The sequence below is a fragment of the Pseudonaja textilis genome, chromosome Z, assembly GCF_049901715.1.
Source record: "Pseudonaja textilis isolate UNSWEBS1 chromosome Z, rPseTex1.2, whole genome shotgun sequence".
Classification (NCBI taxonomy): domain Eukaryota; kingdom Metazoa; phylum Chordata; class Lepidosauria; order Squamata; family Elapidae; genus Pseudonaja; species Pseudonaja textilis.
The window spans coordinates 124,758,562-124,774,273 of NC_142008.1; the positions used below are offsets into that span (position 1 = coordinate 124,758,562).

Below are 15,712 nucleotides of genomic sequence, written 5' to 3' on the forward strand. Positions count from 1 at the left end.
AAGGGAGGGATGGGAGGAAGGAAGGAGGGAAGAAAGAAACAAAGAAAGAAAGGAGGAAGGGAAGAGAAAGGAAGAAGGAAGGGATGGAAAGAGGGAAGGAGGGAGGGAAGAAAGAAGGAAAACACTGAGAGAGGAAGGGAAGAAGGAAGGGATGGGAAGAATGAAGGGAGGGAGGGAGAGAAGAAGGAAGGAAGGATGGAAGGAAGGACTATAAAGTGTTATATAAGTCTAAGGGTTATTGCTAGTGTGAACACCCTCACTGCCATCCTGTCCCAAGGTTATTCTCCGTAAATCCTTCATTCCAATTCATGAGAAAGACATGAACGCAATCGTGTTTATTGTCCAGGTGTTCGCAAAAAACGTACAATAGCGTGCATAGACTTGAATTATAGAACGCTTTGCTTGAAATATGGAGCTGAAAGTTGCTTGCTTCAAGCCAAAAGGGTGGCAGGTGACAGAAATAAAGGCCTATACAGGCAGCCCTCTACTTACGAGCACAATGGAACCCAAAACTTTAGTCGCTAAGCGAGACATTTCTTAAAACAGGTTTTGCCCCATTCTATTGCTTTTTTGGCCACCGTTGTTAAGGGAATCGCTGCAGTTGATTAACAGGGTCGTTAACTGAATTGGTTTCCCCATTGACTTTAGGTGCCAGAAGGGAATCACCTGACTCCAGGGATATTGTGACCGTCATAAATATGAGCCAGCTGCCAAGCATATTAATTTTGATCAGGTAACGGCGGGTGTTGTATTGTTCCTTTAAATCCAGACAAACAACCCCCAGTTTAAAGGTTTTAAGTGGAGTTTCCGTGCAAGTTGTAAAGTCTTTGTGGCAAGTGCGATGCTCGCAACCCTCTCCCCCCCCAAAAAAAACCCCAAACTCACTCTCGGCAGAAATAACAATGTAAAACTCAAGCACGCAAGCGGAACTCAGCCGATGAGAGGAATTAAACTATCTTAACATCTCCCTTAGAGAAGGAAACAAAAAAAAACGTTTCAGAAAAAGGAAGTGGCGTGGGGACGAGGCTGGCGTGGCCAACGCTCGGTGCCTACGTGTGGGACGTAGGGTCAGTGATACGCAACCAAGGGCACCCTTGCAAAGCGACGACAGCCGGAAAACCTGTGAGTCAGAACTCCAGCAACTGCCCTAATTAAATCATGATTCTCGAGCCAAACTTCAAAAACTTCAAAGGATTTATGAGAGGCGACCTATTGGCACTGCCCTGTAGATCGCCTCTAATAAATCCTTCAAAGTTTTGAAGTTTGGCTCAGAATCATGATTTAACTAGGCGATTGCTGGAATCCTGACAACAAACCGACTCTGGCCTACATAATTTACAGTCCCCTGTGACCCTGTTTCCCCTGTCCCCCCAGGTGTCTCATAAACCAGATTCTCCAATTGAGCCAGTTCATTGTCTGGGTGTCACGTTCTCCAATTAAATATATTGCGGGCAAAAGATCTGGTAGTTTAGTTACAATATTTTAAAGATAAAGAGTTGGAATGTACTTTTGCTTTCAAACTATTCTTCCCCCACCCTTCTTTTAAGGGCAACTACTCAAACAGGCATAGGAATGTTTTGTGAGTTGACACCTGTATCGTTCTACTTTTATTTCGATGCAGTGCGATAAAACGGGAAAAGGTGCCCATGTCCTCTCCATGCCAGAGGGCACTGGGTGTTAATTGTTATGGTGAGCGGGGAAGGCTGCCACAATTGTGGCAGTTAAAGCAACAGTGTCGGGGAAAAAGACGGGCAGGTATTGTACCCGCTCCTTGCAAATTTCCACTATAATAAATGAGCTGCGTTGAGCTGCGTTGGTAGCAATGGTGAGAGGAACGGGGTTGCTCATTGCAACCATTCCAAAGTGTATAGATTGTGGGGTGGGTGGGAGGGAAGGGTCACCCATGCCCCAAGGGTTTAGTTGCCTTGGAAGCCCTGTGCATGAATGCTCCCAGGGGCTGTGGCTTTTTTACGGCGGGCGATGCTACGTTCGCAGCTTCACGCAGGCTTGCGTCCCCGGGCGTACACAATTGTTCACGAGGCTGCATTTGCCGGCGCAGGTAAACCTGTGTGACACCAGATTCTGAGGTGCAGGTCAGCTTTTGCAAAAGTGTGCTGGCGGGCGCAACGCAACCTTTTGCGTGACTTTCCACAACGCTGCGTTGGTAGGCGCCGCTTTTTGCGGTGCTGCATTTGTAGGCGCTTGTCAATCCTGCGGCACCTAATTTTTAGATGAACATAACCTTTTGCCAAACTTCATTGGCAGCAACCTTCTGTGATGCAGCTTTTGGGGATGCATGCAACATTTTGCGATGGTGCATTTCTAGGTGCATGTAATTGTGGCAATGTCGAATTTGCTGACCTGTGTAACTTTCTGCAGCGCCAACTGGAGTTTTCACACCTTCCATTTCCAAGTGGTTGTCTGAATGCCCGCTCTCCCTGTAACAGACCACCAGGGCAGGGCTCGGACCCCTTCCCCTCTTCCCAGTCAATGAGGAACTTCGACCTTTGACCTTCCCTGTTTGGCTCAGCATCCACTTCCTTGGAGTTCTGCTGCTCATTGCTGGCTGGAACCCAAACATCAGTCTGTGGAGCCGGACGTGCACCGTGGGTCCTTCCTGAGCAGTTCCCCACAATTCTGCTTGGTTGCCTGCAGTTGCGTCGTATCGCATCAACGTCGTACCACGCCAAGATGGCATGGATCCTTCCAAACATTCAGCGAGCCCGATAAAGAAACAGCATAAAAGTATCAAAATACAAAATAGACGATGCCACGGTGTCCAGCCAGGGTGTGAAGCATAACAAGTGCCGGGAATGCACACTACCCGGCAAGAAACGGGATTGGTTAAACCAGAGTCTACACATGTCGTCACCGAGCTAGTTCCTCGTTGTTTGAAATCTGTTGTCGGATCCCTGCGGTTGTTTGGATTGCAATGTCTGCCACAAAGCGAAGGTGCAGAACCCGGTTAGACAGCCCCCACCACCCTATCCTACCACCTTTTTCCTGCTGGCACCCGGGTGGATGTTGGAAGGACAGCCCCGAAAGCAAGAAAACGGACAATTGCCGGTCCAGAAACTAGAAGGAGCAACCGGTACACTGCTCCGCGCTCGGACGCCCCCGCCATACGGAAGGCAGCAAACAGGGAGGAGGCTCCGTGCCACCTCTCTGGTTCCGCGGAGCCCACCCGGGACCCCAGCCCTGCGGTCTTTCCCGCTGCCTGGTCTTCCTCAGTGGACTTGGAAGAGGCCGAAATAGGTGAGGTAGCGGTCTGCTTTCAGACGGACGTCCGGGATGGTGCGAAGACGGATAGAGGCTTCGGGACGCAAGAGGAGAAGTCCAGACACCTGACACACATGCAGTTCCGGTTCCCGGGGTCCCGAGCTGGTGGGCGGGAACTGCTCCAAACAGCGCAAGGCCAGCTGGCCGCTCAACATCACATCCAGCTTCATGTAGACCGTCTTACCCTCGTTGAAGTGGACCTGGAAACGGGAAGAGGAAGAGAAACACAGATGAGATGAAATGCTGGGTTCAACTCTCAATCAAGGACAGAAAATAACCCCGGAGAAATGTCCTGACAGTGAGGACGATTAACCAGCGGAATTGCCTGCCACTAGAACTTGTGGGTGCTCCAATACTGGAGGCTTTTAAGAAGAGACTGGGCAGCCATTTGTGCGAAATGGTACAGGGTTTCCTGTTGAGGAGTGGGCTAGATTAGAAGACCTCCAAGGTCCCGTCCAACTCAGTTATTCACTAATCCCAAATCAATTAATCAGTGGAATGATTTGATCCAGAAGTTGTGAAATGCTCCAACACTGGAAGTTGTTAAGAAGAGACTGGACAACGACTTGTGTGAAAATGTATAGGGTTTCCTGCTTGAGCAGCGGGTTGGACTAGATGACCCCCGAGGTCCCTTCCAACTCTGTTATTGTGGTTGTAAATCAAACACTAACTGAACAAGGAGTCGTCTATTTACACCTGGTCACAGCCATCGTTGAAAATTACGACCTACTTGAAAAAGGGGAATTATATCTATATCTGAAGTTCTGATGGTCAGCCCCTCTCCCTCCATAAAGGAAGTCCTCGACTTGCATCCGCAACTGAGCTAAGTGAGACATTTGTTAAAGTAGGTTTTGCCCTTTTTAAATGATTTTTCTTGCCGCGGTTGTTAAGCGAAACCCTGCAGTCGATAAGTTAGTCCCACGGTTGTTAAGTGAGTGACTGGCTTCCCCCACTGACTGTCCTCGTCGGAAAGTCGCAAAAGGGGGGATCACATGACCTCTGGGACGCTGCAACCGTTATAAATACGAGTCAATGGCTGAGTGGTCTGGGCTTTGATCCCAGGGCCACGGGGGAGGTTGCAACGGTTGTAAGTGTGAACCGTGGTCCTAAATAACTTCTTTTTCAAGGCCGTTGTAACTTGGAAATGGTCGCTAAACAAACTGTCATAAGTCAAGGACCACACCAGGGTTTTTCCAAAGCTGTCTGGGGAATTCTGGGAGTTTTTTTTCCTTTTCCTTTTTCTTTTATTATGTACAAACAATCCATCTTTTGTTTAACCAGTGTGTCGTCTGGATACAGATATATTGTGCAGCAACACAATTAATACATATTCAAATACCCACACTTTATTCTTATTTTATGCTACTATACATAATAATGTCTAATTATAATAACACTATACATAATAATGTCTAATTATTATAACAAATCCCCTTCTTATCACATTTAATTCTTGTTTATCACTTCTCGCTAATATCGTAAACTAGCTCGATCCCCGTGCTTCGCTACGAAACTCTGTGGTCGGGCTTAGTTTCTGGGGAGGAAAATAAGGAGATATAATCTGTGCCTCTGCCTACCAGCATCCTTCGATTTTCATCTGGCTAGCATCCTGTCAGTGTGGGAGAGAGGGAAGGGCTGTTTGGAAACTGAAACAGTATTTGCTGTGTGAACAAGGAGACAGCAAGGAGCCTGGGCGTGGCTTAGCTCAACTGTTCTGTACTAAAGTTGCTTGGTGCTGTGAAAGCAAAATTGAACCTCCTCTGCTTGTGTTTTGCCTTTGGAAGAGATTTCTTTTTTTCAGGTGGGGAGGGGGAGTAGAACTCCTTAGCATCAGAGCGTGTTAATAATAATAATAATAATAATAATAATAATAATAATAATAATAATATAGGAAACACTCTAAATGCTCTAAATTAGTGAGCCCCTACGACCCAAGAGGAACAGACGTGCCAAATTTCAAGTTTGTAGGCTTGATGGTTCTGGAGATTTTGTGATGATGCGTGAGGGGCCTTTCCCATTTAGATAGATTTCTAATTTCCATTTTTGTTCTCCAGCCATTGATAGAAGAGTTCCTATATCATATAAGCAGTGACGGTGAACCCTTTTCGGCACTGAGTGCCCAAACCAGAACACACATGCATGCGCAGGCCTCTTTTGGGGACGTTTTTGGGCCCGTTTTCCAGACCATTTTCGGGATATTTTTCAGGCCATTTCCAGGCTGTTTTTGGCCATTTTCGGGCCTTTCCCCCCTCCCCAAAGCCCTGTAAACGGCCTTATTTTGGCCGATTTGGGGGCCAATTTCCAGGCTGTTTTTAGACCATTTCAGGCTGTTTTTCAGGCTGTTTTTCAAACCATTTCCAGGCTGTTTTTCAGGCCATTTTATGGACTGTTTTTCAGGCCATTTTATGGACTGTTTTTAGGCCAAGAATAGCCTGAACAAAACGGCCTGAAAAAGGCCCAAAACACTCTGGTTTTTGGGCGATTTTCAGGCTGTTTTTCAAACCATTTCAGGTGGTTTTTCAGGCGGTTTTTCAGGTCATTTTACGGACAAATTTCAGGCCAAGAATAGCCTGAATAAAACGGCCTGATAAAGGCCCAAAACACTCTGGTTTTGGGGTGATTTTCAGGATGTTTTTCAGGCTGTTTTTCAGGCCATTTTATGGACTGTTTTCAGGCCAAGAATAGCCTGAACAAAACGGCCTGAAAAAGGCCCCAAACACTCTGGTTTGGGGGCGATTTGGGGGCCAATTTCCAGGCTGTTTTTAGACCATTTCCAGGCGGTTTTTCAGGCGGTTTTTCAGACCATTTACAGACAAATTTCAGGCCAAGAATAGCCTGAACAAAATGGCCTGAAAAAGCCCAAAACACTCTGGTTTGGGGGCAATTTTCAGGCTGATTTCTGGACCATTTCTAGGTCATTTTTCAGGCCATTTCCCAGGCTGTTTTCAGGCCAGTTTACAGACTGTTTTGGGCCAAAACAGCCTGAAAAACAGCCTGAAAAAAGGTCTGAAAATAGCTTTTTTTTGACTCCAGCGCCCACGAAGATCAGCTGTCCAGCACTCATGGGCATGGCAGATCAGCGGGCGATGGCGTGCATGCACACTGACTCTGCGTGCCACCTCTGTCCCGCATGCCATAGGTGGACTTCAACTCCCAGAATTCCTTGCAATAACAAACTGAATACTATGTATGACATCATGGTCATTTTCTTTAGGAATCGCAAGGAATTCTGGGAGTTGAAGTCCACAACACGGAATTAGCTAACCTTGAAATGCCTTCCCCCCAAGAATCCATCAGGGGTTCTCGTGAACGCCCCCCAACTCCTTCCAATCCTGGCAACCCTCCCTCCTCCCCAAAGCAACCAGAGTCCCAGAATGCTTTGCTCTTCCTACCCACAAGCTCCCTGGCTTTTGAGCTCACCTGGCAATAAAGGTAATACAGGCCCCTTTTGATCACCGTGAACTCGCCGCGGCTGTTGTCGTAGCGCAAGGGGTTGGTGGCGTTGAGCTTCGCTTCTGCCCATCCGCGGATGGTCCCGTTGGCATCTGGAGGGCGAGGGGAGACGGGCGAAGGGAGGGGGAATGAACATGGGAGGGGAGGGGCTGTGGGGAGGCCTCGGCCCTCCCCCTCCCACCGCACAAGGTGGGGAAAGCCACCCAACACAACTGCCCAGGTGCCCTTCCCATGTGCCACCACAATGTCGCCCCACTTTGGGCTGGTGCTGGCTAGGCTGTGCAAGGAGGATGGGGGAGAGGCGGCTGAGGCCAGCCCGGGGGAGGGGCAGCCAACGCGTCCCACCTGCCTTCCAAAAGCTTTCCCCCCACCCCCAGACCCCTAGAAGTGTTACCTGCCTGCATCCCAGCTCGTCCTACGGTGGCTTGGACTGAAAGAGAGAGAGAGAGAGAAAGGGAGAAGGAAGGAAGGAAGGAAGGAAGGAAGGAAGGAAGGAAGGAAGGAAGGAAGGAAGGAAGGAAGGAAGGAAGGAAGGAAGGGAGGGAGGGCAAGCGAGGATGGGAGGGAGAGAGGGAGGGAGGAAAGGAAGGGAGGAGGAAAGGGAGGAGGAAAAGAACGAAGGAAAAGCGAGGATGGGAGGGACGAAGGAAAGGAGATTGGGAGGGAGGAAGAAAGGAAGGAGAGGAGGAAGGAAGGAATGTGACAGGAAGGGGGAGAAAGGAAGGGAGGAGGAAAGAAGGGAGGAAAAAGAAGGAAGAAGGAAGGGAAAAGCGAGGAAGGGAGGAGAGGAGGGAGGGAGGAAGGAAAGAGACAGGAAGGGGGAGGAAGAAAAGAAAGGAAGAAGGGAAGAATTGGGGAGAGATGAGAAGGAGAGAAAGAAAGAAGGGGATGGAGAAAGAGAGAGAGAGAAGGGAGAGAGAAAGAAAGAAACAAAAGAAAGGAAAGGAAAGGAAGGAAGGAAGGAAGGAAGGAAGGAAGGAAGGAAGGAAGGAAGGAAGGAAGGGCGAGCAAGCGAGGATGGGAGGGAGGGAGGGAGGGAGGAAAGGAAGGGATGAAGAAAGGGAGGAGGAAAGAACGAAGGAAAAGTGAGGATGGGAGGGATGAAGGAGAGGAGATTGAGAGGGAGAAAGAAAGGAAGGAGAGGAGGAAGGAAGGAAGGTGACAGGAAGTGGGGAGAAAGGAAGGGAGGAAGAAAGAAGGAGGAAAAAGAAGAAGGAAGGAAAAGCGAGGAAGGGAGGAGAGGAGGGAGGGAGGAAGGAAAGAGACAGGAAGGGGGAGGAAGAAAAGAAAAGAAAGGAAGAAGGAAAGAATTGGGGAGAGATGAGAAGGAGAGAAAGAAAGAAGGGGATGGAGAAAGAGAGAGAGAAGGGAGAGAGAGAAAGAAAAGAAACAAAAGAAAGGAAAGAAAAAAAAAGGAAGGAAGGAAGGAAGGAAGGAAGGAAGGAAGGAAGGAAGGAAGGAAGGAAGGAAGGAAGGAAGGACGAGCAAGCGAGGATGGGAGGGAGGGAGGGAGGAAGGGAAGGGAGGAAGAAAGGGAGGAAAGAACGAAGGAAAAGTGAGGATGGGAGGGATGAAGGAGAGGAGATTGGGAGGGAGAAAGAAAGGAAGGAGAGGAGAGGAAGAAGGAAGGAAGGTGACAGGAAGTGGGGAGAAAAGAAGGGCGGAGGAAAGAAGGGAGGAAAAAGAAGAAAGAAGGAAGGAAAAGCGAGGAAGGAAGGAGAGGAGGGAGGGAGGAAGGAAAGAGACAGGAAGGGGGGGAGGAAGAAAGAAAAGAAAGGAAGAAGGAAAGAATTGGGGAGAGACGAGAAGGAGAGAAAGAAAGAAGGGGATGGAGAAAGAGAAAGAGAGAGGGAGAGAGAAAGAAACAAAAGAAAGAAAGGAAGGAAGAAAGAAAGAAAAAAGAAGGAAGGAAGGAAGGAAGGAAGGAAGGAAGGAAAGAAAGAAAGAAAGAAAGAAAGAAAGAAAGAAAGAAAGAAAGAAAGAAAGAAAGAAAGAAAGAATCAGTTTGACGGAAGGATGTCCAGTGTGGAGGCTCCAAATACTCAGAAGCCCCCTCCCTCCGTCCCCGCCCCCCCCAAAGACCCTGGCATCTCTCCTCTGGGGCGGGGGTGGGTGGGTGGGGCTGAGGACCAGGGGAGACCCTCCCTCACCTTCATAGTGAGCGGCGCAGATGGTTCCTGTCCGGCACGGCCGCAATCGCTTCCCTTTCTCAGCTGAAGGGGAAAAAAAGGGGAGGGGGTTATTTGGGTGGGTGGGCGACCTCAGAAAATAAGACAACAGCAGCCACCGTCCATTTTCCTGCCCCTCATAATCCAGGCAGTCCTCGACTTACAACGGTTCGTTTATTGACCGTTCTAAATTAGCACGGCACTCAAAAAAAAGTGACGTGACCGTTTTTCACACTTAACGACAGTTGGGGCCTCCCCCATGGTCATGTGATCAAAATTCGGACGCTTGGCCACTAACCTGTATTTATGACAGACGCCCACTGACTCGTATTTATGATGGGGGTGTGTGTCACAAGATCCCCTTTTGTAACCACCGATGAGCCAAATCCAAGGGGAAGGCAGATTCAGTTCACGACCTTCGTGATTCGCTTAACAACGGTGGCTGTAAAACGGGACAAAGCATCCTTTGACAAAGGTCTTGCTTTAGCCATGGAGATTTTGGGCTCAATTGTAGTCATTAAGTCGAGGACCGAGAGAAAGCAATTGCTCTCAGTCTCCCCCTCAATTACTGATTTATGGAGGTCGTCCTTGACTTACGACCACAATGTGGGACAAGTTTCATCGCTAAGCAAAACAGTCGTGAAGTGAATCGTGCTCAGTTTTGCAACTTTGGCCACGGTTGTTACGCAAATCACTTCCGCTGTTAAGTGAATTGCATGGTCGTTAAGTGAATCCGGCTCCCCAATTGTTTCTACTTGTCGGAAGCCGGCTGGGAAGGCCACAACGGACGATCCCATGACACTGCAACGGTCATAAGTGTGAAGACCAGCCGTAAGTCCATTTTTCCAGTGCTGCCTAATGTTGCACAGTTGCTAAACGAATAATGGTCGTTAAGTCGAGGACTACTGTTCTGTCCCGCCTTAAGAAGGAGCCACTCACCTTGCCTTCGATGCCGCAGCGCCCCCTCCTGGGCAAAATGGTGCAGGAACTTGCCTTGGTTGTCCCAGCTGGAGGAGAGCACCACCTAGAGGACAAGAGAGGTAACTGCAGGTGACCCAAAGTTTGGGCAAAAATTGGCAAAATTTGGGGGGAAGTGCACAAGTTTTAGCCTATCCCGACCCCAAATTTTGGCAAAGGCACCTTTGCAGCCACTACAAAGCCCATCGGTCACCAAAAGACTGGACGCACTCCACGAAAGTCTCGAAGCAGCGAGCCAAGCCACGTTGCTCCAAGGAAAAGTCTCACCCCTTGGTGCTCCGACTTTGGAGGTTCTTAAGAGGAGATTGGACAATCCTCGGAATGGTGTAGTATAGGGTTTCCTGCCTAGGCAGGGGGTTGGGCTAGAGGATCTCTAAGGTCCCTTCTAACTCTGTTATTCTGTTTCTGTTCTATAGAAGATAAATAGCTTTGTCAGCCCAGAAAGGGATTGGCTGATCCTTCCTCGGGCCCGCTTCATTCTCCCTCAATTTGTCCTTCTTTCCCACAAAGAAAACCACAACTACAACCAAAATGGTTGCGCGTTTCCTGCTTAAATCTCTTAAAACCATTTACAAAAATTTAATGTCTTCTCTCCCCTCCCACCAATAAAATAATAATAAAGAAATAAATTTAGTCTAAGACACCTTCTGAACGAGATTTTACAGATTTAGGAAAACAGGGGCGGCATTTACTCATGCTAGAAATAATGAAACCTCCATGCTCAGAGGCAGTCTATCCCGAGAATACCAATAGCTTGCGAGGTGGTGGGAGGCTGAAACGAGGAAAATCTTATTCGTCGTCTTCTTTTAATTACTCTGTAATCCCTTGCAGGGCGGAGTCTGGGCAACTGAATGGAGCTTTGAGTGTTTTACTGGCCAGATGCCCTTCCTGTTGCCAGTACGGAGTTTTGTTCGGCAGATATATTCTCATCGCGCCCAGAGAAAGAAATAGCTGCCTCTCCCTAGGATCGAACTCACAGCCTCCTGATTGTGAGGCAAGAGCTCCGCCTCTAGACTACCGCACCACTCTAGGAAAATTTCATTATTCTTATTCATTTATTAATTTGTTCATTAATTTATTTTTTATTAAACTAATAATAATGAAAAGTATTCAATAAAAATAATCTATGAATTAATTTGTAATTTTATTGTTTGGTGGCAATAAATGGTAGCCTTAGCTTAGATGGTTAGAAGGCCCTTTGAATATTTTATCTCCCCATGCTGGTTTCATCCTGGCTTGTTCAAGACCAGGGTTAAGGCCGGCTTATTTCCACAAGGGTGGGCTTTATAATTTTTTTCCCCCTAATTTTTGGATGGGTGGGGGATGACTAATTAGATTAGATGATTAGATTAGATTAAATTAATTAGATTAGATTAAACAGAGTTAGAAGGGACCTTGTAGGTCATCTAGTCCAACCCCCCACCATTTCTGATAAAGGGCCACCCAGAGTTTTAAACCTGTGTGGTTGTGCAAAAGCTTTTTGGCAAACTTGGAGTGACGACGATGAAACCACAAACCTTTTGGTGTGACACAGACAGTCCTCACCTTATGACCACAATCGAGAGCACTGTTTCCACTGCTAAGTGAGAAAAAGAGTTTGCCCCCGCCCGTTTTAGGACCTGCTGCTTAGTGAGACATTAGTTGAGTTTTGTCCCGTTTTACGACCTTTCTTGCCGCCGTTGTGAGATAAAGTTACTGCGGTTATTAAGTGAGTCCCATGGCCGTTAACTGAATCCAGCTTTCCCCACTGACTTTGTCGCTCAAAAAGTCGTAAAAGGGGACCCTGTCATAAATTTTGAGTCCAAAATACTTGTCATGAAGTGAAACATTGGTTCAGTTAATTTTGCTCCGTTTTAAGACTGCCTCGTGCCACTGTCATGAAGCGAATCACAGCAGAGGTTAAGTGAGTCACGTGGCCATTAAACGAATCCAACTTCCCCCCTGGCCCAAAGGCCGCAAAAAGGGGATCACTTGACACTCCCCACCGGGCTATTTGAACCGTCATGAAGATGAGACACTGCAATCGTCATAACTGTGAGCTGACTGCCAAGTGTCTGAATTTTTATCACGTGATCGTGGGGAGGGGGGATGTCGTAAAGGTCGTAAGTCTGAAATAAGCAGCCCAAAAAGTCACTTTTTCTCGGGGCCGCTGTCGCTTTAAACAGTCGCTAAACAAAACGGTCATAAGTTGAAAACTGCCCGTCATGCAAAGTTTCCATTTTTGTGCATGGCTAACCAAAGAAAATTTTTGCTTACCGGATCCAGTTCCTCCGTCAGCAGGTTCTGAGGACCAGAAAGAAAAGTCTAAATCAAGCCCCCGGATTACACAAACCATCCTCCCCTGCTACTGTCGCCCTTTCCGAAGAAGGAAGAGGGATTATGTGAACACGAAACCCAACTTTTTCGTGTGAAGGTTTTGGCTAAAGAACCAGGATCGAACCAAACACAGCTGGGTATTTTTTTAACAACAACAACAAAAAGTTGTCCTCTAGTTACGATGAGAATGCCTTCTTGCCTATCACAGTCATAAATCGAGTTATCCTTGCAACCAACCTGATTTGACAACTTTTTCTTTCTTTCTTTCTTTGACAGTGGTCGTTCAGGGAATCCATGGTTTGCTTAGCGGCCAGTTTTGTCCAAAATTTGGGGGGATGTTGATTGTGCCGAAAACCTTCACAAACGCAGTTACATGCAAACGGACGTAAATGTGGAACAATTGTCAAGTGTACATCATGTGATCCCATGAGCGGGTGAAGAGGCAGCCTTGGGAACTGGGTGATTTCCCCCCCCCTCCTTTCAGGGAGGTCCGTCGTAACGTTTGAATAGTCACTAAGCAAGTCACAGTAAAGCGAGGACTACGTCCAGGAAAACCAGGATGGTTTCCGAGATGGATGAAAATTGTGCATCTAACACAACCTTGAGAGCCTCCAAATGTGTGGATTTCGTTCATCTCCCAGTTGTGCAATGTGTGTGTGTGTGTGTGTGTGTGTGTGTGTGTGTGTGTGTGTGTATGTGTATGTGTGTATGTATATATGTTCTGCCACTTTAAAGACCTGTGGACTTCAACCCCCAGAATTCCTCAGCCAGCCATTGGCTTAAAAATAGAGATGTATTACATCCGGCCACATTTCCTGCCATCTATGGAAAGAATTATCCAATCAAAAATGGGGATAAAAAAGTAGTCCAATCACGTTTCTTCATGCTGGCTGGGGAATGCTGGGAGTTAAAGTCCACAGATCTTGAAAGTTGCCAAGATTGGGGGGGAGAAAAACCATTTTTTGTGCAAGGGTCTTCAAACTTGGCAAGTTTAAGATTTGTGGACTTCAACTCCCAGAATTCCTGAGCTGACATGACTGGAGGAGGAATTCTGGGAGTTGAAGTCCACAAGTCCTTCAAGCTGTCACCTTGGCTAGTGGCTGAAAATTCACATTTTGACCCCACCTGGATCCTTGCAAGACTCTGTTCTCTACTTACAACCACAACTGAGTCCAACGTTTCCATCCTAAGCGAGACGGTCATTAAGTACACTTTTGCCCCATTTTACGACCTTTCTTGCCGCCGTTGTTCAGTGAATCACTGCGGCCCTTGAGTTAGTAACCCCGGCGTTTAGTGAATCCCTGCGGTTGTTAAGTGGGCAGCACGGTCATTAAGTGACATCGGGCTTCCCCATTGGCCTTATTCATCCAAAGGTCGCAAAGGGGGACATTGCAGTGGTCGTAAATATGAGTCCATTTCTAAACATCTGAATTTTGATCCGGTGACCACGGGGATGCTGCTATGGTCGTTAAGTGTGAAAAATGTTCACTTTTTTTTCAGTGCCATTGTAATTTTGAACAGTCACTTAACGAATTGTCGTAAGTCGAGGACTGCCTGTGTTCCTTAACCAGTTAGCCATCAATCAGGGCTTACACCTGGAGAGGAGTGGGGTATAGGTTCTCCTGCTTGAGCAAGAGGCTAGACTAGAAGACCTTCAAAGTCCCATCCAACACTGTTATTCTGTTCTGTTCTGTTCTCTTCTGTGGTGTTGTGTTCTGTTCTGTTCTCTTGTGTTGTGTTGTGTTCTTCTATTCTATTCTATTCTATTCTATTCTATTCTACTCTACTCTTCTGTTGTGTTCTGTTCTGTTCTCTTCTGTTGTATTGTGTTGTGTTCTATTCTATTCTATTCTATTCTACTCTTCCGTTGTGTTGTGTTGTGTTGTGTTGTATTCTATTCTATTCTACTCTTCTGTTGTGTTGTGTTGTGTTGTGTTGTGTTCTCTTCTGTTGTGTTCTGTTGTTCTGTTCTGTTCTCTTCTGTTGTGTTGTGTTGTTCTATTCTATTCTCTTCTGTTGTGTTGTGTTGTGTTCTGTTCTCTTCTGTTGTGTTCTGTTCTGTTCTGTTGTTCTGTTCTCTTCTCTTCTGTTGTGTTGTGTTCTGTTCTGTTCTCTTCTGTTGTGTTGTGTTCTGTTCTGTTCTGTTCTCGTCTGTTGTGTTGTGTTCTGTTCTCTTCTGTTGTGTTGTGTTGTTCTATTCTATTCTATTCTATTCTATCCTACTCCATTCTACTCTTCTGTTGTGTTGTGTTGTGTTCTGTTCTCTTCTGTTGTGTTCTGTTCTGTTGTTCTGTTCTGTTCTCTTCTGTTGTGTTCTGTTCTGTTCTCTTCTGTTGTGTTGTGTTCTATTCTATTCTATTCTACTCTTCTGTTGTGTTGTGTTGTGTTCTGTTCTCTTCTGTTGTGTTGTGTTCTATTCTATTCTATTCTATTCTATTCTATTCTACTCTTCCGTTGTGTTGTGTTGTGTTGTGTTGTGTTGTGTTCTATTCTATTCTATTCTACTCTTCTGTTGTGTTGTGTTGCGTTCTGTTCCCTTCTGTTCCGTTCCGTTCCGTTCTGTTCTGTTCTGTTGTTCTGTTCTGTTGTTTTGTTCTGTTCTCTTCTGTTCTCTTCTGTTGTGTTGTATTCTATTCTGTTCTGTTCTGTTCTGTTCTACTCTACTCTATTCTATTCTTCTGTTCTGTTGTGTTCTGTTCTGTTCTCTTCTGTTGGGTTGTGTTCTGTTCTGTTCTCTTCTGTTGGGTTGTGTTCTGTTCTGTTCTCTTCTGTTGGGTTGTATTGTTCTATTCTATTCTATTCTATTCCATTCTACTCTTCTGTTGTGTTGTGTTCTGTTCTGTTCTCTTCTGTTGGGTTGTGTTCTGTTCTGTTCTCTTCTGTTGGGTTGTATTGTTCTATTCTATTCTATTCTATTCCATTCTACTCTTCTGTTGTGTTGTGTTCTCTTCTGTTCTCTTCTGTTGTGTTCTGTTCTGTTGTTCTATTCTGTTCTCTTTTGTGTGTTGTGTTGTTCTATTCTATTCTATTCTACTCTTCTGTTGTGTTGTGTTCTGTTCTATTCTCTTCTGTTGTGTTGTGTTGTGTTCTATTCTATTCTATTCTACTCTTCTGTTGTGTTGTGTTGTGTTCTGTTCTGTTCTCTTCTGTTGTGTTGTGTTGTATTCTATTCTATTCTATTCTATTCTATTCTACTCTTCCGTTGTGTTGTGTTGTGTTGTGTTGTATTCTATTCTATTCTATTCTATTCTATTCTATTCTATTCTATTCTATTCTATTCTTCTGTTCTGTTCTGCTGTTCTGTTCTGTTCTCTTCTGTTGTGTTGTATTCTATTCTGTTCTGTTCTACTCTACTCTACTCTACTCTACTCTACTCTATTCTATTCTATTCTATTCTTCTGTTGTCTTGTCTTGTCTTGTCTTCCCTTCTATTCTCTTCTCTTCTATTCTCTTCTCCTCTATTCTATTCTTCTGTTGTGTTGTGTTGTGTTGTGTCCTGTTCTGTTCTATTCTAATTT

At 46.2% G+C, this 15,712-nt stretch overlaps 1 protein-coding gene across 1 annotated transcript in view; it reads right to left on the reverse strand.

The window, feature by feature from the left end:
* TNFSF12 (TNF superfamily member 12) overlaps positions 1-15,712 on the reverse strand; it is a 45,638-nt gene that overhangs the window by 25,364 nt on the left and 4,562 nt on the right. The window contains 7 exon segments of the mRNA XM_087917293.1: positions 1,973-2,220; positions 3,233-3,479; positions 6,700-6,824; positions 7,127-7,162; positions 8,883-8,945; positions 9,840-9,924; positions 12,135-12,161. Coding sequence (XP_087773419.1) covers positions 1,973-2,220; positions 3,233-3,479; positions 6,700-6,824; positions 7,127-7,162; positions 8,883-8,945; positions 9,840-9,924; positions 12,135-12,161 — 831 coding nt within the window.